General features: G+C 41.5%; 1 protein-coding gene across 1 annotated transcript in view; it reads left to right on the forward strand.

The window, feature by feature from the left end:
* Positions 1-26,362, forward strand: part of ABCA1 (ATP binding cassette subfamily A member 1) — a 767,698-nt gene that overhangs the window by 630,462 nt on the left and 110,874 nt on the right. Inside the window, exons 35-40 of the mRNA XM_044068257.1 lie at positions 638-712; positions 1,570-1,739; positions 4,928-5,105; positions 12,306-12,421; positions 13,232-13,376; positions 13,505-13,628. Of these exons, the coding sequence (XP_043924192.1) occupies positions 638-712; positions 1,570-1,739; positions 4,928-5,105; positions 12,306-12,421; positions 13,232-13,376; positions 13,505-13,628 (808 nt within the window). The remainder of the gene's footprint in view (positions 1-637; positions 713-1,569; positions 1,740-4,927; positions 5,106-12,305; positions 12,422-13,231; positions 13,377-13,504; positions 13,629-26,362) is intronic.

The raw sequence follows: 26,362 nt of genomic DNA on the forward strand, positions 1-26,362 counted from the left end.
CATTGAGGACTGGATTTGTCCCTGGGGTCGGACGTTTGCACCACTGCTGTAGAGTCTTAGATTTTATTTTCATGCTTTATCTTCCATTCCACTAAGATGCAATTTAATTTGATCAGACCTCGTAAATGTCTCTACTGCCTTTTCCTGGATCTCAGCTATTTGCTACCTAATTGGCTGCGTCACTGCCTGTTAATGTTGCAAGCATTTATATCCCTGGTTATTGCACCTTTGAGCCTTTTCACACACTCATCTAACAATTTGATTAAATTTCATAGCTCAGTACATATCACCCCAGGCTGTTCTTATTTCACTTACATTCAATCTCAGTAAATTAGCTAAAGTATTACTGAAGTATTAATAGTGAACTGTATTTGTCTTTTCATCTCTTTAACATGTGCTCTGAACACATTGTATGTATATCTCCAGAACAGCTTCTAAATAATATTCATGTTTTCGGTTCAAGTACTCAGTGATTTAAACAGCTTGTACAGAAGATGCCACGTGTGTGTGTGTTTGTCTGTGAATGCATATGCATGTGCACATTTTGCGCATTGGTGGTGGTGCTGATGGGTAGGCTAATTGAATCTTGAAGTATGTGTGCTGTACTAGTAATGACTGGTTTTTGTTTTGTTGATAGGAAAGTGCTGCTTACAAATTCCTCGGAAGCCTTTCCAGGTTTGTCGAAGGAGTGGATGCTAAACATAACGTAAAGGTAATTGGTGTAGATTCTGTTAGATATTTCAGAGTATGTTTTATATTGTCTTATTAAAGGTGTGGTGGCAGAAAAACACTTTAAATGTGGGCACATTAAAGTGACAGATCCTGATCTGTCATGAGAGCTGTACAATAACAAACTTATATGATAAATATATACTACAACACAAGAGCTTCAGACAGATTTAAAGAAAAAGTGTATTGTAAAACAGCTGGCTTTGTTAGTCAGTAAGGAGGAAGGTAAACCAAGTTTTTAGAAGGAGCCAGACTATGAGAAGTGGTATGTATGATTCTGAGATACTGTTAGAATGTGTCACTACTTGTCACATTCGTCTGTGGGTTTTTTACACACTTTTAGCTGAAAAACAGAATCTGTCTTGCAAAATATCTTATGTGGCAAGTCACAAAGGGATGCTAATTATAACTTAGTATTTAGTTTTAGACACAAAGCCTGAACTGAAAGTAATGCTTTACTTCCCTGTTAAGTGCCATTGTTGAATACCTGGCCATTACGTACAGACTGTACTTTGTATGGCTCATTAGGCAGTCAGATTAAGGGTGTCCTCTGCTTTCAGTCTGAATAAGGACAAGTACAGTAGAGTGAAGGTGTGTGCTATGTGTCACACCTTTAAGGCTTTCCTTATTCAAGCATGCAGTACCCAGCAGTTACTAAGAGTTTGTTTCAGTGAACTAAGGGAGTCTTTTCCAGCAGTAAGAAACACAGTCGCTGGCTTATGTCTGACCTGTCCAACTTTTTGACCTGTATTATGCAATATTTAAGTAGCTTAGAACCTTGAAATACATTTAGTGCTTACTTTTGCTTTTTTTTCTGTTTTCTTTTTCCTTTTTACACAGGTTTGGTTTAACAACAAGGGCTGGCATGCCATTACCTCATTTCTGAATGTGATTAACAATGCCATTTTGCGTGCTAATTTACCAAAAGGGGAGGATGCCAAAACTTATGGAATCACTGCATTCAACCACCCTCTCAACCTCACTAAGGAACAGCTGTCTCAAGTTGCTCTGTACGTTCTTATTTTCATTTAACAAAGCTAGAAAAGGCAGTTGTTTTGTATGACGGTGTGACTGAGACATGATAATATGGAGAAGATTAATAGTACTGCTGCCAAAGCCACAGTGCACTTATTTTTGTATAGGACTCTGGAACAGAAAATTGAGTTAGTGCAACAAATAGGAATGCAACTGAATGTGGCATTTGCAACCAGCTCACTAATTTGAAGATATCTTTTTGCATGTTTGTTCACATAGTTGATGTCTTTAATGGCCCTGCTAGTGTCCTGATCAGTTTGTATGAATGTTAAGCAGTAACAGTTGAAACCCATGTGACTTTATTCTTTGAAATTTAAGAGTCAAAATCAGGATACTTTATTTTAATCATTGTCTGTCACAACTCCTGAATGTATCATAACTGCAGAGTCAGACTGAGTTCTTCTCAGCAGCTTTCCATCAGTAGAGCATAAAAATTTGTGTCTGAGGGAAAGGGACAGATGTAGCCATTAAGAATAGCCTTTCACTCTGGTTGTAAAGGTAGTATCCAGACAGGTTGCTTTATTTAGCTGCCCAGCATCCAAGGAGTGCTGCTGCTTGTCATAAGTAGACACCAGCTAATCGAGCTATACATTAACCTGTAATGGGAAAGAGTAATGCTCCTTTAACTTCTGATCTGTTGTCAGTCTTCATTTTATCCTTGACAGATAGGCCTGGTTCCGATATTAGAACCAGCTTGACCATTACTACAGCTCGTGCCAGCCAAAAACTCGGAAATTTCAGCTCTACCTCCAGTCCCTCTCTAACAATTACCTCAACTGTCATTTGCTCTAATTTGCTGCTTTTCTGAAATGGTTGCGTTTTGCCAGTGCTCTCATGTTTTGTTGGATTTAGGTAAATTTCAGTTGTTGTTTCTTAGAGATTTCTCTCTTATTTTTTCCAAGAACTTCATACTCCCCATCTAGAGAACCTTTCGTTGGTGAGCTTCCAGAAGGTTTTCTTCTGAGGCCTAAGTCTTCTTCCAAGTGATCCATCAGCTCCACCATAAGTCTTTCTGAGCTCAATGTGGAGAGACTTAAGAATAAAATCCTGTGGGCTAGAGGACTTTCGGATCCAACTTCTTCGGGAGTTGGAATCGAGCCATCTTTCACTCCGTTGACTACTCCTTCTTTAACCTCCTCAGAGGCTTAGAGTTTTCTGTTCCGAATCTCCCAGCACTGACTATACCAGTACCTGAGATTTTCACATCTTCGGAACCAGTAATCCCCCCTGAGCTCTTTGGTGGCTTTGGAACCGGATACCTCTTGGAGCTGGGGCAGGACTGGACTCCAGGTTTTTCAGAGCCATCCCTGCTCTTTGGATCTTCGGCTCAAGTTATTTCAGCTCTGGCTTCCGTCTCGAGGGTCAGTTCTTTGGAGCGGGGAATGACCCCAGTCCCAAGGCAGTCTATCTCAGCTCCGGGCTTCCTTCCCTCTTCTGGAGGGCCAGCCTTCAAGGTGTTGGAGAGGGCCCTGTTGCATACAATGACTCAGTTGGTATTTTCCTCCTTGGAACAGGTGCCCCCCTTTGGCTCTATTATTCCACCTGTCTCTCCACTGGGACAGCAGGTGCTGAAGTCTCAGGTTTCTCAGGCTCAGGTTCTGTCATCTTCTAACACTTCCCCAGATTATCCCCCTGAGGAGGTCCCTCAGAAACAGAAGTGCAAGAGGAAGCACTTAGATTCCCCTCAGGAATCAGTCACCGTGGACACAGATATTGATGAGGGGGAACGGTCCCTATGGTCACCACCTGAAGATGTCTCCTTTGGAGACATTCTGGAAATTTTAAAACAAAGGGGTGGCTGGAAGTTCCAAAGCCCTTCCTTGGAGGAATCTGTTTACCTGCAGGCTTTTGGCACTCACCTGTCTACCTCTTGGGTGATCCCACCCGCTGATGAACTCATTCAGTTGATTTCACAGCGTACGTGGAGGGCTCCGAACACCATCAAACCCATTCCCAAGAAACCTGACTACATTTCATTTATCTATGATAAGAACAAAATAACCTTGCCTAGGCCTGTGAAAGTATATTCTACAAGATGTGTGGCCACCTCGGCAGTTTTCCAATCCAGAGCTTCAGTGGATGATATATGTGCAGTAGCTACTTGGGCTTCTCCCCATACCTTTATTACTTATTACAAATTTGACTTGGTCTCTAGGGGAAGAGCGTCCTTTGGTTTGATGGTGCTCAGGAATATCCTTCTGTGAGTCCACCCAAGATCTTAGGTAGTTGGGGACTCTGTCCCATCTGTCAAGGATAAAATGAAGATTGATAACATCAGATAAAGAAGTTATGTACTTAATAACATTCCATCTGTGTTGTCTATCTTCATTTATTCTTGACTCCTCTCCCTCCATCCCCCGTCCTGTAAAAAAATTTTTTGGTGAAGCGGATTATATTTCCTTGAATTATTATGATTTTTCAAACATAGTAGATATGGCTTCCATTTTGGGCTTCCTTTCTACTATCTATACTTTTTCTGCAAACTCGATCTGAGGTAATTGTGAGAATGGGATTGTGAGTAGAGGTGAAGCTCAAGACTTTTTGGCTGGCATGAACTGTAGTAACAGCTGAGTCAATTCCGATATCAGAACCGAGCCCATTTGTCAAGGTTAAATAAAGACAGACAACACAGATGGAACGTTATAGCAAGTACTTAACTTCTTTTTTCGGAAGGAAAACTTTGAGTTTACTCTGAGTGCTATGAATAGGGCTAAAACATCAGCAGGCTTAAAATAGGGATGTAAATAACATGCTTTTTTAATGAAATTAGTAGTTTGAAGCAGACTTGGTGCCAGTCTCCAGGTAAATGAAAATGTTGCTTTATGACTGTAGCATGAAGTTGTGTCCTAAAGCATTATGTCACCCCCACACCTAGTTCCTTCACTTACGAATGCACTGATGTTCAAGTTAGGTTTTGTTTTCTGCATGTGAAGAATGAGTGACACTGGAGTTTCTTCAAAATCATAAATACTTGTAGAAAGGAAAACTAAAAGTTTAACGGTGGATATAATGTAATTCAGAAATGTTCAGTAGTATAACATAGCTAACAGACTTTATGCAACTTGTGTCATCTTCCAAAAGCAGCTACATATTTTTTGTATGTCTAGTATCATGCCTTTAAATGCTGATGCTTTGTCATGTGTTGTGCTTCCTCTTTATACAGGATGACAACATCTGTGGATGTTTTGGTCTCTATCTGCGTCATATTCGCCATGTCATTTGTCCCTGCAAGCTTTGTGGTATTCTTGATTCAAGAGCGAGTCAGCAAGGCTAAGCACATGCATTTCATCAGCGGAGTGAAGCCTGTTATCTATTGGCTTGCCAACTTCATTTGGGATATGGTATGCCAATTGTTGTTTACAAAATATAATAGTCTTAAAGCCTTTCAGCAGCTGTAGTAGTCTGTAAGCCTTAGCTCCTGAATTCCCATTGTAGTCATAGTGTTGCTAACTACTTTCCCTTTAATTTGCCAGTACTGGAATAGTTCATTTTTTTTACTTATTGCTTGAGTTTATTTGCGCTACATTGGTTTGATGCATTTGTAAAGTATGAATAAGCACATTCAACACTTTCCTTAACCAAGATAATAAGATGATAACTAATGCTTATTCATCATAAAGAACAAAGGCAACTGCACTTCTTTCTTTCTTTTTTTCTTTCTTTCTTTTCTTTCTACCTGCTATCTATCCTTCATTCTTTTTCCTAGGCTGGTTCCCAAGTGGTAACATAAAGTGAATTTTACAGTGCAGGGTGTCCTCAGAGACAGGGTAAACTGTGCTGTTAGCCCTTCAGCCTCAAAAACTTTAAAAAATCATTTACAATTCTGTAGCAATATAACTTGACCCTTTTTTGCAGTTTAAAGTATAATTTACTTACCTGGCTGACTATTGCTACACTCAGTTCAGCCCTGCTCTGTTCGCCCTCACTACGCTCTGGCTCAATCCCACTCCCCTACCCTTCCCCCATTTCCCACCCACCTCCACCACCTCTAGATTTATTCCTAACCCATATCAGCTGACCCTCTGAACCACAGCCACTATCCAGTCAAAAAACTCAAACAATAACATACTGTAAAGACCACACCACAACTTCATTAAAAACCACTCCCTGTTTGTCTACCCACTCTTTGTTCTTGCCCCTCCTACTAGAACTCTACCATTCTGAACTTCTCTTCCCATTCGACCCACATCCTCCTCAAGAACGCTGTCTTCCTTCCTCTGAATAATACTATTGCCATTATGTCTCATACTCCCCACTCCCAACATCACTATACTCCCTTGCTACTAGTTTCCCTGCTTATATGTCTCTGCATAGCCTCCACCAGTACCTCTTATCACGTTATGATCACACATTGCATTGACTTTAAATCCCCCACCCCACCCCTCAGCACTACCTATCCCTCCAGACATGTATGCATAGCCCCAGCAATCAGCATCCAACCCCTCATCCAACTCACCTCACCTATTTATTACATTTCACCAGCCAAGAAACAACCAAGTTTCAGATTCCACTAGTAATGCATTACCTCAAAGCTATTACCATCCCAACAACCCAGTTACTACTAGGAGGAGATATTCATCCCAACCTCGTCCCAGCAACACCCTCAAATAATACATGCAGTTTCCACCTTCCATTAAAGCACAAACCCACTGACTTGTTTATACTGAATTTGAATAGTCACAGTGTTATGAATAAAATAGAAGACGTGCATTCCACCATCTCTTTGTATAACCCCGAAATAATACTCATCACAGAGGCGTGGCTTAAACCACATATTTAGGACAACTCCATAACCCCACCCAATTATAACACTCAAAGTGTTGACTGGATACTCAAAAGAGGTGGTGGCATAGCCCTGCCTCTCAAAACTAACCTAAAACTTCAACTCCTACAAAAATAAATCCCTGACTTCAAAAATACAGAAACTATATTTGCAAAACTCTCCTTAAACCAACACAAAAATCTTAAGTTACTCTGGATTTATATACCCCCAGGTGATAACCTAACCACCCCATATTCTATACTTCACTGGGCTTCCCACTCCCTTCCCCGAGAAACTATAGTGTTAGGCGATGTTAACATCGACTGGAACTCTGTCCATTCTCCAACACCCACCTACCATATTAACCTATATAACTTCACCCAACTCATACATTCTCCCACATGTATTGATAAGGCCACAAAAAGGGAGTCCATATTAGACTGGATCCTCACTAAACAACCCAGTACTGCCCACCAGTGTGGTTCGCTGTCCAACTCTCTCAGCGACCACAACCCCACTTTTATCCTTAGACGCAAATTTAAAACCAACAACTCATCCTCCCTCCTACAAACTCACTCCCAAACAAATTTCCCCACATATCACTTCTTGATAGCCTTAAAGTCTTGTAACTTGTCTCCCTTCTAAACCCTTCCACTAGACAAGGCAGTTGAATACTTCAACTCCACATTCATAAACATCCTCAACCACCTAGCCCCAATTTGAACAATTAGAGTATGTAGTAGCCCTGGCCCCTGGCTCCAGAAAACCACAAGGGCCTTACTTAAAAACAGGGACAAAGCCTGGAAATCCTGATGCCAATACAAAACACCCACAACTAGGCAAGCCTTTCTTGAACTTCGAAATAAGGCAAAAAAACAAGTTAAGATTGACAAGCAAAATTACTACATCTCACTACAAAAGAAACATAGCACCAACCCACAAAAATTCTGGGCAACAGTGAATAACATGCTCCAGCCCAGTAAATCCACCACAACCCCCCCCAATATAGAAGATACAGACTCAGCCATAACCTTCAGTTTTAACAACTATTTCACCTCCTCTGTACTTAAACTCATAAACGATACGACTCCAACCAACATCACACAATCCCCTAAGGCCCAAAAAAAACACTATCCCCTTCTCACTCAAGCCAGTACCAACATCTACTGTCCAGAAATTCTTAGCTAAACTCAAACCAACCACCTTTACTGCTGACAACCTTCTTGCCAAATACCTCCCAACTTGCATCTAGGGCAATAGCCCACCCCATTTCATTACTAAATAATAGAGCCATTACTGAACACACCGTTCCATGCTTGTGGAAAACCTCATTCATCATTCCCCTCCACAAAGGTGGCCCCTCTACAGACCTTTCTAACTACTGGCCAGTTGCCATCTTATCACCCCTATCAAAGGTTCTAGAAAGGTGCATTCATCACCAGCTCCTCACCCACCTCCTCACCAACAACCTACTTTCCATAATCCAACATGGCTTCCGCCCATCCCATAGCACCACCACTGCCCTACTTAGCTTTACCAACACTATAAACACCTGCATGAACCAAGGCAAACTAGTCTGTGCTACCTTCTTAGACTTATCCAAAGCATTTGATACAATTTCACACAATAAACTCTTAACCTGCCTCTCTGAACTCAATAACAACCCCACCCTGCTCTGGTTCAAGAGATAATTAGACAACCGCCATCAGTCTGTCAAATGGCTTAACTCCCTATTCTCCCCACTCCCTGTCACTCTAGGCATACCATAAGGTTCAATTCTTGGCCCCATTCTTTTTAACATCTTCACAAACCAACTCCACGTAACATCCACTAAAGCTGATATAGTCCAATATGCCGATGACCCAACGCTCATCTGCTCTGCATCCATTATCCAGCTTCTCCAACAAAACGCCCAAGAATCCTTCACTGACATAGAGAATTGGCTAAATAACTCACAACTGATATTAAACCCTAAAAAAACACAACATATGCTGTTCCACCCAACAAAGACTAATGACGACCTCACCTTCTTCATATTCTCTGCCAACAAGACCCACATCACCAATGTCTCAGAGGCTAAATTATTATGACTTACTATTGACCAGCAACTCAAATTCAACAAACACATATCCATAACCATTCCCAAAGTCCACAAAAAGTTAGGCTCCTTCTGTCATTGCAAAAGGTGTCTAACCTCTGAATCTCTTATTGCCGCAGCCAGAACCCATTTACTATCTACACTTCTTTGTGCATCCCCAGTACTAACAAATCTAAATAAAACTGACCTGAATAAACTTTCCACTTGCTAAAACAAAATCGCTAGATTTGCTACCAGTGCCAAATCATGCTCCCACCATTGCCAGCCCCTGCATTCTTTACACTGGCTAGAATTTCCCAGCCTATTAAGGTACCATTAGCTCAACCTACCACACCAAATACTATACTATCCTGAGAAAACCCCTGCTTAGATCGGTCTACTAAACTTCTACAATTCTAATAAGACAGTTGCGGTCCAGCAATAAAGCCTTAATTTAAACCATCTCATGTAAAAACAACTCTGGGGAATCTCTCTTCACCTGTCAGATTGCTAAAACATGGAACAACTTACCTCCTGACCTCAGACTACAAAAATGTACTTCCACTTTCAAGAACCTCCTTAAATCATACCTCTACACCAACCATTTATGTAACTGCAGTGGGCCTTCATGAAGCCTCCACCTGTAGGGGTTTATTCCCTTCTGTCTCTGGACCATGCAAACAATGTGCTCTGCCAATGCTTCTATATATATTTTGTATATACTGTTTTGTACTAGGTAAACACCTTGCAATACTGTACTCTACTTATGCTCACTGTATATATTGAACTGTTTAGTAATTTTTTTTTTGTGTTCATCCCAGGAATGGGCTATGCTGACATATTTGTATTTTGACTTTGTGCTATTAACTGCTTAAACTTTTCTATAGCAGACTCCCTAACTGTTACTACCTTTCACTTTGTAACGTGTTTATCATTCATTACTCTTTATTTCTACTGCATTTATTTTGTAATTGTATGAAGCTTTTCTTCCCAGGACTCCACTGAAAATGCACACTTGCTGTCCAGTCAGACTATCCTGGTTAACAAATGTTAAATAAATAAAATAAAGTAAACAGTAAAGGTGTTAGTTTTGAAAAGCAGCCAAAAAAAGCAAGTTGCATGTAATCAAGGAGACTGGTTATGTCACGTTTAGATCAGGGTGGCCTGCGATGTACACAATTATTTAGTCTGAGCAGCTTTTCTTTTAACTCCCTTTTGAACTTTAGCAGCTAAACAGTGTCAGTGACAGACTGAAGGAGGTGGAGACAGAATTCCATCTCCCTGACTGCCTCTTCCATTGCCTGGGCTTCCTTTTTAAAGTGGTTAACTTGCAGTATAGTCCGGCTGAAACATCTTCACCACTGGAGTTGGCTTGGAACAGTATACCTCAGTGAAGAATTTAAAGTGGTCCTTTGGTGAATTGTACTGCACTTGTCACATCTCTTTGGCAGCATTATTCATTACCATTAGGGCGTATGTTAAAGTAATCACACACCATCTTAGCAGGTTACCATAAAAACTTATACTAAATAACCACATACACTGTGTGTTTTTTAATCCATTTGTAGTAATGGTGATGGGATTATAGGCATATAGACGATTACTAGGCTAATGGCTTAGGAACCCTTACAAGCCTAGCTGTTATAACCCATTTTTACCCAGTATGTGGCCCCTAGGGGCAAGAGATAGCATGAGTTTTTGCATATGCCTTGAGTGTCTTACAGATTGCCCTTGTCCATAAGGGACATAGGCACTACCCGTTGTGTGATTTTGCAATTCCCCATCCATTGATCCAAACTGCGTTTGAAAAGGGCCAGGGAAGAGTTCTGCCTAATGTGAATAGGAAACTTATTCCAAAAAAGGGACAATCTCTGAAACACGTATCTGTTGCTGACAGTTTAGATCCCTAGATTGGATGACTCTTGCACTACAGTTTTAGTGTGGCTTAGGATAACATTAAATTAGATGCTGTGTTTGTGAAATGTACCCTTTTGAATTATGCCAAGAACACAATTACAGTTTTTGTGCTGTAGATATTGGTAGTCTGTATATTTGGTTTCTCAGACTGATTTTTGAGTGCAGGTATGTTTTAAATGGTGTTGTATGGAACAGTGTATACATGTTGTAGAGGTGCATGTAAGTTTTTATATATGTGGGTGATTTAATTGGGATAGGTGTGTGTTTCTGAAACTTGGAAGACTACCATGCCCTTTCTTCCATGGCAAGAGTTATCACAGAGAAGGTTAATACAGATGTTTGGTAAGATGCCAGTTCCGTGAGGGATATGAAGAGCTTATCTGCCAGCAAAAACCTGCGTGTGCGTGTGTGTGTGCGTGTGTGTGATGTGTATATGAGCTGGGTAGTATATGTGTATATTGATAGGGTTGAATGTTTGGCCATCAGAGAACTAGAATGTAAACCAGACAGTTTTGTAAAAATGTATTAATTCTGCTTTTGCAGAGATGCCCATTTTCTGCTACGTGTATCGCATTCGTACCCACTAAGGGATTCTATTTCAGCTGCAGCTCCTTACACCAGCATTACATTGCCATACCTTGTGTGACTTGCAGCATTACCACGGGAATAGCTGTTTTCTTTTTTAGATTCTGAATTTAAATTTGGTTTTTAGTAAGGCATAAGTCTGCGAAATTATTCTGCTTTTATATTTTCATCGTTGTGATTTTGGAGTAAGCCGATGGGACATTTATCCATCTGTGTTTTTCAGCTCTGGAAAGACACCACCCACAATCCTAGCAACCTAATATACTATGTAGAATAGGCAGGACATGTAATTAATGTGGGCTGTAGAGGAGGAAGACAGTTCAGCCACTGTAAAGCTACCACTTGAAGAAGGCCACATGCTGAAGTAACAGTTCTAAGGACATGACAGTTGCAGTGCCTGCCAGGCAGTGCACAGCACTGTTACTGAATTTTGGCATATATGTAAAGGGACACATGAGCCACTGGTGCAGGACCATCTTTGGTGGTATGTCTGGTGTCTGCCATTGGGAGAGGGGATATTAGGAAGCATACAAAACTTATTGATCACTGTAGGATGACTGTGATCCCCAGCTCAACTTTCCTCTCCCTGTGTCTTCACATTCAGAGAAGGAGGGAGAATGAACGGAAGATTATGAGACAGAGGCTTTACAACCTGAGTTTGTGCTCTGTATATGTACTCCATAATGGCCCAGGTCATGGCTGTAAGGGATCCTTTAAATCCCCTCATCTACCCTGTTAATCAGCAAACAGTACTTCGCTTACCCTGTTAATAAATAAGCAGTGAATAGCTCTTAATTTATGCTTGCAGAAAATGTAATACCTCAGGCTCTTGCATTGTCTCCCTTCTTGTATGGATAAGGCATCTATATATTTAAAAAAAATTGTCTTCTTTTTCTTTTAGATTATGCTCTGAAATTAAATGTGAAGTGTTTCTTTTCAGTGGGTCAGGTTGTTAAACATCTGATCCACAATTGCCTGCATGCTTGTTATATATGTAGTTCTGTCTCCTGATCTTAGCATTCTGCATACTGAGCCTTTCTAAGGCATGTAATGTTCTTCTGAAAATTGAGTCTAAACTATGGTTAACTATGTGTTGCTTTTTGTATTTAAAATTGCTTTTATCAGCTGATAAGTCTGTGTGATTAGGAGTTGCCAGATTCCATTTACTTGTGTCTCATAGAACATTTTATCTTGTTTCAGTGCAACTATATAGTTCCAGCCACCCTTGTCATAATCATCTTCATCTGTTTCCAACAAAAGTCCTATGTCTCCTCTTCAAATCTGCCAGTACTGGCCCTTCTGCTGTTACTTTATGGGTAAGAATAACAATGTAATAAGATGATCATTTTACTGCACTGTTGCCTAGTTAGAGTAGAATCTATTATGTTTTTCTCAAGTAATGATGGGCAGCCTTTTTTTCTTCAGCAATGCTGTCATGTGATGCGCAACCGGCAATACTGACCTTTGAGAATATCAGCAGGTGTTTACATAGAACTGGTGATGCACTCCCGATTTGTCTCTCTGAGACCCATGAGTGGTGTAGATTATATTGTGAATGCTGAACTGAATTCTTTATTTATACTTCACACTAATACGCAACTTAGCAGAAGACAAATGCGGAAGGCTGGAGAACATATAAACACCTTTAGCTGCACAAGACATATTACTGTTACATATGCAGCATGGGTTGAATTACTACACTGGTACTTTGGTTTGAGTGGCAAGCTCCTTCATTAGGGGAGCCATCAGGCCTAGAGAAGCCAGCTATGGGAAGGAGTGAGTGGCTAACATCAGCTGTCCTTTTGGGTGTGGGTGCAGTTTTGTGTCATAGTAGGGCACTGTCTAGTGGAGATGTAAAGGTAATACTTTGGGGTAGGTACTCATTGCTTGCTTCAGCAGTGAAGGGGGGGGGCTGGGGTTTCAGTAGTGCTTTAAAGTCACATGCACAATAGTGTGTGTAATGCCCATGAAGTGTCACTGCATGTTCCTCTCTAACTTAGGGATGATTTCCTCCCTATCCATGTTTCATTAACCTTTATAAATAAATGCAGAGGTAGTGGCATTATTATTTTAATACCTAATTTAAGATTCAGGAAACATTTATCATTTGGTGTTTATCTTTTCAGGTGGTCTATCACTCCTCTGATGTACCCAGCATCTTTCTTGTTTAAGATCCCAAGCACTGCGTATGTCGTATTGACTAGTGTAAATCTCTTCATTGGAATTAATGGCAGTGTTGCTACCTTTGTCCTGGAGCTGTTTACAAATAATGTAAGTTTTTTGGATAATGGTCGGTCAGCTATTCTCTTTTTTGGTGTTCACAGTTTTCACGTTCCTGTTTTTCCCATTCTTTAACATGACTGTCACTGATAGTACAATTGTTTTCATTGCTCTTTCAGAATCTGAACAGTATTAATGAAATTCTGAAGTCTGTGTTTCTGATTTTCCCTCACTTCTGTCTGGGCCGAGGTTTAATTGACATGGTGAAGAATCAGGCCATGGCTGATGCTTTAGAACGGTTTGGTAAGTGAAAGGTCTTGATTCATCAAAGGAGTCTTAATTATAGAGATCAGTATGACACAGTGGCAGCCATTTTCACGATATGTTAGCATGTAATGATTGAAAACCAAAAGGAAAACAGTAAAATGAAAAGTGATTTTTTTCACTTATTTTGTCACAATATTGACCAGTGTAGCTTGCAGAGACCATTACCATTTGTCTAGCAAGTCTTGATTTTATTAAAACCTGCTGTTTTTCTCAGCAGTGGAACTGAGCAGTAGTTGGATGTCAGAGTGCTCAAATATTGTCATTTAGGTGAAAAGTTAAAATGTGTTTGCAAAAGTTCTTTTTGACCCAGACTTCATCCAGGAGTCAAGTTGTGATGACCTTTATTATTTGTTTGCTTTTCTGCAGGACAGATGTGTTCACAGTTGCAGTTTAAAGTTAATTTGTTCTTGACATGCTTTGTCTTTCTTACATAAAAGCAAATGTCATGTGTTGCTGTTGTCCATTCTTTGTATGTACCTACTTTATCCATTTCAGGTTTTTGGTGATTTGGAGTGTATCCCTACAGATAGTGGGCAGAACACAGGAACCAAATCTGGATTAGACAACAACTAATTTTCAATGTGCACAGTCAGGATCAGTTTAGCATTCTCAGTGTCTCTTCCATGTCTCTGGAATGTGGAAGGAAACTGAAGACTGTCAAAAAAAAAACATCTTATCATGGCAATGGCATGAAAACTCATTGCAGAAAGCACATCAGCAAGTTTTGTCTAGTCATTGCATGTGTTTTAATCTTTCTTGCTGTCAGCACATTATGTTTCCTGATTAGTACCTTGGTTAAAAAACAGAACAGTACATGTCTAATAGGTTTTTCAACTACTAGGTAACACTGAGATACAAACAGACATATTATAGTCGGTAGTTTAGTGTGTACGCTTGGGTGGCCATGGTGGTGCAGCGGTTAGCGTTGCTGCCTCACAGCAAGAGGTTCTCCGGTTCGATTCTCGGCTTGGGTGCCTTCTGTGCGGAGTCTGCATGTCCTCCCTGTGGTCGCGTGGGTTTCCTCCGGGTGCTCCGGTTTCCTCCCACATCCCAAAGACATGCTGTAGGTGGATTGGACACTCTAAATTGGCCCTAGGCGTGAGTGTATGCATGTGTGTGCCTTCTGTTGAAGGTTGGGCTCCGGGCTGGCAACTCGACACTGTAAAACTCCGCTGCCAGTCATGAGCAGATGGGTGATCCGCTGTGGCGATCCCTAACCGGGAAAAGCCGAAAGAAGAAGAAGTTTAGTGTGTACGCTTGGTATGATCGCTTTCCTTGAATGTGCTGGAATTCCAGCCACAATGTCTTTAGCCGATCGGAAAAAAAAGGCATTCTTGTTCATCAAGATGTTTTGTCTTATCAAACAAGGGCATCTTTGTTCATCAAGACTCTTAGTCTCATCAAAAGAGTTTTTGCATCACAAAATAGAATTCTTAGTGGCAAAAATATTATTTCTGTCTTTTCTTGTTGCAAGTGCAGGATGTGGGAAAGTGGAAAGTCATTCTATATGCACAAAATTAGTTTGCAAAACAATATGATACGTATACTGTGTGGATGTCACTCATCATCATATTACTCCTACAGATGTCACTCATCGGCACAAACATCACACTGGGTAGAACTTTTTTATTGCCTTCTGTATGCCTTGCAAAGATTAACTTTTCTAGTGCAACACCAGATATTTTGTTAAACAGTCTCTAACCAACTGTTTATTACTGTCACCTTCTGCCTTTTTAACCACCTAATCCATACAAAGGTTGGCACCATTAATTTGATTTTCATGGTTTTTAATCCATCCATCCATCCACAACCTCTTTTCCAAGTTTTGCACATGGGGTCAGGGTGTCACTTCAAAAGTGAGAATCATCTAGAGTCAAGGTTTACACTGGTGGGTGGCTAGCCCTGCTGTGGTTGTTCTTCCACACCTCACATGCACACTCACACCTATGGCCAATTTAGAGCATCCAGTCCACCTACTGCATGTCTTTGGAATATGGGAGGAATTTGGAGTGCCTGGAGGAATCCCACATGAATGTGGGGGGGGGGGATGCAGATTCTGTACAGAGGGCACCGTAGCCAAGAATTAAACCGGGGAACCCTTTACTGTGAGGTGACAACACCATCAGCTGTGCCACATTGCCACCCCATGTTGCTCAAAGATGTCAAATCCTTAACTTTTGCTACTGAAGTGGAAATTATCACACCACTTGCTCAATTTCCAAATTTATACCTTTGTGAATTTCAGCTGTGGTCTCAAGCAAAGTAACCCTTAACTTCAAATAATCAATTAAGAGTTAAGTTCTTACACTGAAGCCAAGACAGCATCAACTTGTGCATCATACAGGGTTTCTTCCTTCATAGGAATTAAGCCTCACCAGTAGATCCACAGCATCTGGCTGGGATACTGCTGATACTAAAGAAAAGGACAAACACTTAGTGATTTTCTTTTCTTTTCTGTGTTTTGGACCCTTTTATAATACAATGCATAAGACTTATTATCAGGTGTGGCTAAAGTAGAAAAGAAAATAATTTTGCTTTGTACACACAGACTTGTGAAAGAGGGGCAAATTGTTTTGGGCTGTCTGATACCACTTATTCTGTTTGGTCGTATGGATAGTTAGTTTTCCTGTTGCTAATAACAACTACCTGCAATCAGACCTTTCTAGATTAAATGACTGAAAGATATTTTTTTCCATGTAACTGAATTTTTAGGAATTTAAAGTTTGTATATGCATTTTACAGCCAGAACATGTGTAAAGGTCAGCCACTTGATCCTTTTGAAAGATATTTTTGAATTCATGATCTATTATGTTACCTCTAGATTATATAATTACCTCCTTGTTGATCATAATTTTTAGTTTCTTAACACTTTATTTCTCCTAACTTACATACACTCATCTTAGTTGATTTTGTTTTCTAATCTTATACCCACCGTGGTTTGCTTTTCTTTTGTCACATTTTGTTATATGGAGCTTTTCCCCACGAGCCTTTACTGAAAATGGGCTTTAGCTCAGTTGGACTGTCCTGGTGAACAAATGAAAATAAAATACAATGTCTGGTTTCAGTAACTCTAAGCAGCTCCAGATCAGGCTAGCAAAACCAGAAGGTAATGTTTTTTGGCACTGCAGGCAGACCTAGCAGAATCTGTCCAGGCTGAATTACCTGCAGCCCTTTAAGTACTACCTTTGATACACGCTGAGCATTGTGAATAGCGTGGTGTCTGTTTGGATCCCTGTCTCATCTTAAGTACCATCTTCGAGGAAAGAATTGGCCACCAGCACTAGTTTCCCATGTCCTATAGGTTCATAGGTAGGTACTAGGCTATTGGCCCTAGGGCCTATATAAGCCTAGCCAAATGGTAACCTGGCTTTTGCTACCCAAAAAAATTATTTTCCTGTGCCCCTGTCAAGCAGAGCCACAGAAGTGATCCCCGGGGTGAATTTCCTATCTCCCATCCAATCATCAAGATTTTTCTTGAAGAGTGCTAATGAGCTTTGTTTGATATAGATAGGTAGTTTGTTCCAGAGTATGGGAAGTCTCTGAGATAGGAATCTATCTCTCCAGCATGTTCTTTTTATTGCGGTGACAAGGTTTAGGTCCCTAGAGCCTGTAGCTCGGAGGGATTGGGATTTCTTTAAGTGGAGCATGTCCAACAGGTCTGGGTTTGACATAGCTTTGTATGTTAGGCAGAGATCGCCTCTGAGTAGGCGATATGCGACAAGAGTAAAGCTGGAGTTTTTGAGACTGTCTGCATAGAGCATCTTTTTGAGGCCAGTAACCCTCTTTGTGAGGTATTTCTGTGGCCTTTCCAGTTGTTGTAGATGTCTTGTGAGGTACATACCAAAAGGGGCATTGTACTCTATAATGGGTCTAATGATTGATGAGTAGAGGGGAACAATGACCTCTTTTTTCCTGGATGAGAATCCTTTTGTGATGAGGTGTGCCACGTAGAGTGATTTCCTGACTACTGTGGTGATGTGATTATCAAAGGAGAAACTACTGTCCACCTTTGTCCCAAGGTTTCTTATCACACTTTCGGTGTTAGGTAGACTACCGCCTATGTGGTAGTTCATGGGTACAGAGTTTTTACCAAAAGGGATGACAGTGCACTTTTTGGCATTGAGCTTGAGGCCATGGCTTTGACACCAGGTATCTTGTCTCAGTGAGGCCCTTATGTAGGATGTCCACATCGTTAGGAGTTTTGATTATGGCTCCTAGTTTGCAGTCATCTGCAAACTTTGTTAGCCAAAGACCTTCTGTGTTAGCCTGTACTTCAGAGAAGGAGATACTAAACAGGAGAGGACCTAGGACTGCACCCTGTGGTACTCCACTTGTCACTGGTCTGAAGTTGGATTTAGAGTTTGCTACTTTCACAGTGTGAGTTCTGTCAGTGAGCCAGTTGGCAACCCATCTTGTGACATAGGGATTTATACCTAGTTTAGTGAGTTTATCTATAATTCCAGAGTGAGGGATGGTGTCAAAAGCCTTGGCAAGATCTAGACAGGCTGTGTAAACCACCTTACCCTCATCTACGGCTTTGTTGACCGCTTCAAAGAAGTCTATCAGGTTTAGGAGACATGATCTGCCTTTTACAAACCCAAACTGGGTGGGGTCCAGAGTTTGGAGATTACCAGTGTTATTGTTTATAAGTTCCATGATGATACGTTCCATAGCCTTGCAGACCAGGCTCATCAGGCTAATGGGGCGTTAGTTCCCGGGGTCTGTGGTGGTTCCCCCTTTGTGGAGTGGGATAACCGCTGCTGTGCGCCATTCATTGGGCAGAAAGCCTGAGGTGAGGCTATGATTGAACATGGTACTTAGGTGGGGTGCCAGTTCTTTCTGTAGTTCATGTAGAACGCAGCCTGGGATGTTGTCAGGTCCCATGGATGCTGTGTTCTTGGCTTTGGAGAGTGTGTTTTTTACCTTTACAACCATGATTACAGGAACTTTGCATTCTTCCAGTATAGAGATGGGCCCTTTAGGGGATGAGTGAGGGGTAAAGTTAGCACTGAACCTATCTGCCAGGATGTTGGCAATATCAGTTGGTTCTGTATATTTAGTGCCATTGTGCTGTAATTCAGAGCAGATCTAAGTGTTGCCATTGTGATTCTTGACATAGCTTATAGAATGCTTTGTGGTTGTCTTTAGAATCAGTGGCGATTTTGTTTTCGTAACTAGCTTTGGAGGATTTTATGAGGGATCTCAGCTTCTTACTGAGACTCCTCCAGTCATGGAATTTTACTCTTTTTTGCAACAGTTTCTTTCTTCTGTTGTAGAGTTTGTTTATGGCAGGGGACCACCAGATTAGCTTCCTTTTTTTGGAGGATAGCATCTTGGTTCTGTTAGGGATTGCACGATCCATGCACTCGTGTAAGTGCTTATAAAGTGCATTTGTATAGGATTGGTAGGCAAAGTATTTAAAAGGGTTGGGTTTCCAAATTCTACACCTTGAGTGCTGCCTTTTAGTAAGTTATGCAGATTTTGAAGACAGTAGTACCTTGCAGCAAGTTCTTCTTAACAAGAACTACAGAGATGTCCTTCAAGAATGCAACTGCAGTCCTGACATATGGGTTGTCCTGCCTCAGGCAGCCCTTGATGCGGTCCTTTCAAAGTCTGAGTCGGCTTCCAAAGTCTGAGTCCGCGTCGGCTGATGTCGCCTCTTCCCCGACCAGGGCGGGGGGGTATAAGCATCAGCCGACACCATCTTCTTCATTCTTTCTGCCGCTGCGTCCGAAGAAGCAGTTCGCAAGTGCGGTCGAAGCTCCTGTGTTTTCAGATACCGATCAAATCAAAAGCTAAGTACCCCATTGGGGAACCTTTTCTTGCCTCAGCCCGATGTCAGATAAAACTGCAAAAGTTAATAATTGCTTGTCTTGTGGTAAACAAATACCTCATAAGGACTTCCATTCTTACTGCCTTCCTGCCTCGGCCCAGACCACGGCGTCTCAGCCTGTGCTGCCTGTGCTTGCTTCAATAAGCGCACTTAGGCGCCGGCAGAATTTGCTGAAGACTTTTTGGGCAGTAAATTACTCATCGCGCTACCGGAACACGGTTGCACATATTTCCAAAGCGGGAAGGACCGGGACTGATATTCGTGGGCGACTTCCACGACTCACCCGACACCACGCTAAAGCAGAGTGCATCATGGAGGTCGGAGGAGGTAAGGTAATTCGCCCAGGCTGGGCCGACACGGCCATCAACACACTTCTGTGTCCGGCTACTCCGGTGCGGTTGTTGATTTTCCTCCCTGACCCGAAGCCCATTTGATTGACACCATACCGTGGACAAGTTACTCCAGCACGTGGGCAGCTAGGCCTCCTGTGTCTATGTCCATCAAGGCCTACACACGCGATGCTAAGGCTGCCAGCCAGGCTAAGTCTCACCCTCCTAAATCTTTTTCACAGGGTCCCACTCTGATAAACAGATCATGACTTTAGCTGCAGATCTAATTTCTTTAATCAGGGGCTCTCAGGCTCATCCAGACCGAGGTTCTTCAGCGCAAAGAAAAAGGCCTAGGGTTGAGCAGGCAGATACCCTTTTCCTCATATGAAGCCTCTGGTGAGTCAGGCCATTCAGATTCCCAGGAAGAATCCTTCCCGGCCTACGAGGATTCTGATGCTGATGAATCCATTCCCTCTGCCTCCTCCTGAGGAGGGATATTTCTTTCGGGGAAATTTCTCCACTCCATGAGAGAGCATTTTCAGTGGCAGGGCCAAGATTTCTCCGACTCCAGGAAAAGGCTTTGGACTTTCTGCTTAAGAGCATACAGGCCTTTAGCTATACCACCAGTGTTAGATGTATTGGATGATGTGTACTCAGACTTCGAGTGCTTCTCCTGATTCTCTCCCTCCTGCTCCCTGTCAAGCCAGACAGATATTACAGGGTTCCTGAAACTCATAAACATCTCTTTTTAAGCCCACTCTGTTGATCTAGAAACTATTTCTCAGGGGCCCAAAGGAGTGGCCACTTCCACGGCCAAAATCCTTTGCCCGCCAGACAGGGAATCTAGGTCCCTGGAGGTGGGGTAAAAAGTTTATACCTCAACCACCCTTGCCATGAGGGCACTTAACTGTCTTTTCATATGTTTCAGTATCAGGATTTCTTGATGGATGATTTGCAGAAAAAGTTAGCCTCCTGAGCCTTTAGATAGAAAGGCTTTGCAGGATTTGTTCATAATACCCAGGTTAAGGTTAGCAATCATTTTCTTCAATGTGGTTATGATGCACTGGAAGCTTCATGTAGGGGCTATGCTTGGTTGAGAACAGACATTGCCGCCAGATCATGCTTGGTTGAAAGCAGATGCCAGATCATGTTAAAGTAAAGCTTCTAGATGCACCTCTGGAAAAACACAAGCTATTTGGTGCTAATGCACAGGATGTGTTGAAATCAATTGAGGAAAAAGGCTAAATCAGTACAAACAGTCAAAGATTTCCCTCCAGGTTCAGCCACCAAGGTTCAGCAGGAATTGGCCTTGATTGGTCCTCAGACACTGACCTTTCCAGAACTGACAAGTTCCAAAGGGAAAAACAGGTGTGCTCGAGGCTCGAGGGCAACCGAGGGCGCCAATGCAATGGCAACCGACTAATCAGAGAGTGGCGAGGGACTTCTACTGCTCCACAGGGACAATCACAATGACTTGACTTTGACTGACAAGGCCAGAAGCTCAAAGAGAAGAAGTAGGCGGAAAAATTATCTATATTTTCAAAAATTGTACGATTTTACAAAGGACAAATGGATTTTGGACATAATAGACAAAGGTTACAGGTTCCACTTCCATACCTTACCAACAAGACAAGGCATGCCAAACCTGCCACAAAATCAAAGGGCAGAGGCACTCCTACAAGTTTCAAAGCTGCTACAAATCAAAGCAATAGAAAAGGTTCCTCCTCAGGAACAAGGCCAGGGATTCTACTCAAGACTGTTCCTTGTTCCAAGAAAAGAAAAAGCATGGAGACCTATACTGGACTTGTCCGCTCTAAACACTTTTCTCATTGTGCCAAAATTCAAAATGCTGACATTACAGCAACTTCTTCCCATGCTGGGCAAGGGGGTGTTGGCTGGTTACTCTGGACCTCAAGGAGGCATACCTGCATGTCCCAATCAGACACAGCTGCAGAAGATACCTCAGATTTCTTGCAGAGCATTATCAATTCTCAACATTGCCTTTTGGCTTATCTACTGCGCCCAGAGTATTCACGAAATGCCTGGCATCAGTAATTGCACATTGCAGACTTCAGGGGATACAAATATACCCTTACCTGGGCGACTGCCTTATACAAGCCCGGACAGCAAGCAAGCCTTGATAAGAAACATGGACTATGTCATTCACTTACTACAGGCTTTGGGATACACAGTCAACATTCAAAAATCAAGACTACTGCCATCCCAACAAATAATTTTTCTAGGAGCCAAACTGGACACAAACTCACAAATGGCTTTCCTCACAGAAGAAAAACAAACAGATTACCAGATTACTAAAAAGCCTAGCAAAGCACCCAGATGACTGCAAGGAAAATCCTGCAGGCCCTGGGTTTCATGGCATCTTGCATTCTTCTGATTCCACTGGCAAGACTACACATGAGAAAACTACAATGATACCTAAAAAGTTTATGGTCTCAACACAGCCACAACTTAGAAGCAATTATTCCACTCATTCCATGTCTACAAAAATTTTTGTGGAATTGTGGTGGGCAGCAAACCCAGCTAAAAACAAAGGCATGTCTTTCAACAAACCTCAACCTCAAGCAAGCCAAACCATTACAACAGACGCCTCAGATCATGGATGGGGGGCGCACATGGAGGGCAGATGCATTCAAGGGCAATGGGCACCCCGGGAATTGCATCTGCACATCAATCAAAAAGAGATGTTGGCAGTGATTCATGCAATTGAGGCCTTCGGAAAATTTCTTCAGCAAGGTCATCTGCTAATAAAGACAGACAACACCACTGTTATGTGGTACATAAACAAACAGGGAGGCACCCATTCTTACCCCCCCTCTGCAGACTAACAATGACTTTTTGGGAAAAGTCCCTGAAATTGAACATACAGTTACAATCCCAGTTTGTTCCAGGCAAGGACAATGTTCTGGCGGACAGTCTAAGCAGAAACATTATGGACCATATTTAATGGATGTTGCATCCAGACATTTTTTCACAAATAACTCATGCATGGGGAAGGCCGGACATAGATCTCTTTGCCTCACACCTCAGTCATCATCTGAAGAAGTTCTGCTCAAGGACACACCATCCTCAAGCCTGGAGAATGGATGCTCTCTCCTTCAGCTGGAATTCTCTAACAATCTATGCATTCCCACCTCTACCATTAATGACCAAGGTGTTACTGAAGATCAAAGCAGAACAACCGAAAGGCATTTTGATAGCTCCAGACTGGCCAAGACAGCACTGGTATCCATTACTAAGGAGCATAACTCGCACCAGGCCGTGGCCCCTGCCTCAATGGCCTCTGCTTATAGCTCAGCACAATTACAGGACTGTTCATCCCAACCTGCAAACATTGCAACTGACAGCTTGGAGAGTTCCATGACTTCTCCCCATATCTCTCTCTCCAAAAAAGTTCAAGAGATCTTACTGGAAGCACGCAGGCCTTCCACCAGAAAAACTTATTCAGCCAAATGGAAGAGATTCAACATCTGGAATGCCAACAAGGGTCAGGATGCATCAGTAATGAGCATCCCACAGATACTAGAATACTGGGCAGAAATGCTTCACAACGGCCTTTCATATTCTTCCATAAAAATACACGCCTCAGCAATTTCAGCAAAATACAACTGTGATCCACCTGTGTTTTCACATCCTTTGCTAAGACAGTTTCTAAGAGGGATAAAGAATATCAAACCTCCAAGAAAACCACCAGTGCCTGCATGGGACCTCAACTTCGTCTTGGAAAAATTAACTCTTCCTCCTTTTGAGCCAGCAGCATCTTCAGAATTGCAATTTCTCTCCTGGAAAACAGTTTTCCTGTTGGCAATTACTTCAGCAAGAAGAGTCTTGGAGATACAGGCCCTCATGGCAGTACCTCCATTTCTCATTTTCCATCAGGACAGAGTCTCTTTAAGAACCAATCCTTCATTCATGCCAAAAGTGATATCCAGGGTTTCTCTAAATCAAGCAATTCACCTGCCTACTTTCTTTCCCAATCCTCAAAATAAAGGAGAAAAGCTTCTGCACACTTTGGACATACACAGACAATTCCGCTACTACTTCCACAGTTCAACGGCCAACAGAAAGTCTGACCAACTATTTGTAGCTTATGCTGCTGGAGTACAAGGAAAGGCAATTTCCAAACAAACTATTTCAAAATGGATTGGAGACTGCATCAGATTCTGCTACTCTTTCCATGGAAAAGGTGTGCCAGCCAATATCAGGCCATACTCCACCAGAGCTACAGCCACCTCCACAGCCTTTCTAAGAGGGGTGGCTACAAAGGACATTCTAGAAGCTGCTACATGGAGCTCTGTGCATACATTTTCCAAACATTACAACCTGCCTTTATATTCCAGATCCTGAGCAGCCTTTGCTTCTGCAGTCCTGCAGGGCATTTTAGCTACACCATCCTTATCTTAGATCCTACCACCCCCAGCTTGGCTGTGGTATTCAACCCATATGTCAGGACTGCAGTTGCATTCTTGAAGGACATAGTACAGTTTTGTACCTACCATAAATGTAGATGGGCGATAGATATGCAACTGCAGTCAGATTTCCCACCCTCCTACCCCTCTGTAATTCTCTTTTTTGGGTCCACTCCCTTTTTCAAATTAGCTGGGGATATCTGTTATGGTGTATCTGTTTATTACTGTTGTGCAGATATGGAATTTTATCCATTCTCTAAATTTAGCCTTCCTTGGAGGGCACCTGGCATCTGGGGCAAGAAACACTGAAGAAGATGGCGTCGGCTGATGCTTTTATACCCCAGCCGCTCTGGCGTCGGGGAAGAGGCGACATCAGCCGACGCCCGGACCCAGACTTTGGAATCCGCTGACGAGAAGGGCTGCCTGAGGCAGGACAACCCATATGTCAGGACTGCAGTTGCATATCTATCGGACATCTACATTTATGGTAGGTACAAAACTGTACTTTATACTCCTCTACCTCTAAATTGAGCACCAATGTACCAACCTCAATAAGGCTAACTGACTTTTGTTCTCTCAGGTCATCATGTCATGAATGACTCCTCTAACAGAATTACTGTCTTTTCCTTTCTGTCCTTCTAATCCCTAAAGTAGTTTCCTGTGACTTGCGCTCAAGTGTTTGAGCCCCTTAGTGTCCTGACAGTTGTCTTAGCACAACTTCTACCCCCATCCCTACCACTATTATTCCGTGTCTTCTCATGTCAAATATTGCTAAGACTTAATTTTTTTCACCTACCATTAAACTCCTGCCATATTTAGAGGCGCTGGGCCAGTGTGACCAAGTTTTGTGACTACTACCTCCTGACCTCTCAGTCAGCACATTCATGCCTTACAGCTCTGAATATACCAAAGAGGAATTCATGTTCTCATTAAATATAAACAGTTGTATTTTCATTCATTTTAAAATTACAAATTCTTTTAAATGTTGTTAGAGAAGTACCCAAACGAGTAATAGATTTAACATTTGTTACATTGTCAGTGGCTGCTAAAACTGTTGAATCAAAAATATAATTCACTTTAAAGACTTCTTTGTGGTCATTCTGTCTTAATAAATTTCCTAAAGGTTCCCTTGCTAATGCAAATGAAAGAGAAGAGTGTGATGGGGGGGGTGACATTTTTGCTTACTTAGTTGCTTTCCTTGTGTTTGTACTTTTTGATTAATAAACCCGTATTTTACATACGATTTGAGAACTGTATCACCCATTTAATATCTTTATTAAACAATGTGGGAAGCCAGAAGTTTCTAGCACTTTAAAAGTAACTCAGATGTAAATGTAAAGAATCAAAAGCCTTTTCTGTATCAAGATTAATAACTGCAATTTTTTTTATAATAGTCCATGCAGTCATTGAATGTTAATATTCTCTTAGTGTTCCGTGCTTGTCTTTTGGTTATAAATCCTATATGATCTTCATCTACTAGGAACAGCAATATTAATTTTAGTATGGTCAGTTGAATTAGATATTTTATAACAACTTTAACAGAGATACTGGCCTCATGAAGAACAAAAAAAGTGTGATTCTTATCTTGCTTCAGGGTAGGTGTGATCAAAGTATACTTGGAAGAATAAGCAGCACCCTTTTTTGTTTATTAATAAACGTTATTTATCAGTTGATTATATTTTGTGCACGTAGTTGGTAAGTCTCATGATTTTTCTTATCTTGGCTCACTTTATTTTCCTTTAAAGCTTTTATTTGTTCAACTGTTGTAATAGAAATTAGATTCACCAGAGACCTAATATTCTTATTAATTTATTATATTTTGTTTTTTTTTTTCAGTAAAAATAATGTTTAAATTTTCTTTAGCAGATTCTATATTATTTTCATTATTATTGTCATACTATTTCTTAAATAGTTGTAAGAGATCTTCGATATCAGAAACTGTTTCCTTATTATCTTAGCTGTTTTTGTATTAATTTAGCCCCCCAGTGCGAGCTAACTATCAAGCCTCTCCTTAACCAGACATTACACTGTCGAAAGGGAAACTGTCATTCAGGCAGCCATGAGTGTGATTTGTGTTCTCTAGCATCCCAGCAATGAGAACATTTTCACATTATGGCCTAA

Source organism: Protopterus annectens, chromosome 4.part0 (genome assembly GCF_019279795.1).
Source record: "Protopterus annectens isolate FY-2018-M chromosome 4.part0, PAN1.0, whole genome shotgun sequence".
In the NCBI taxonomy this organism is placed as follows: Eukaryota; Metazoa; Chordata; order Ceratodontiformes; family Protopteridae; genus Protopterus; species Protopterus annectens.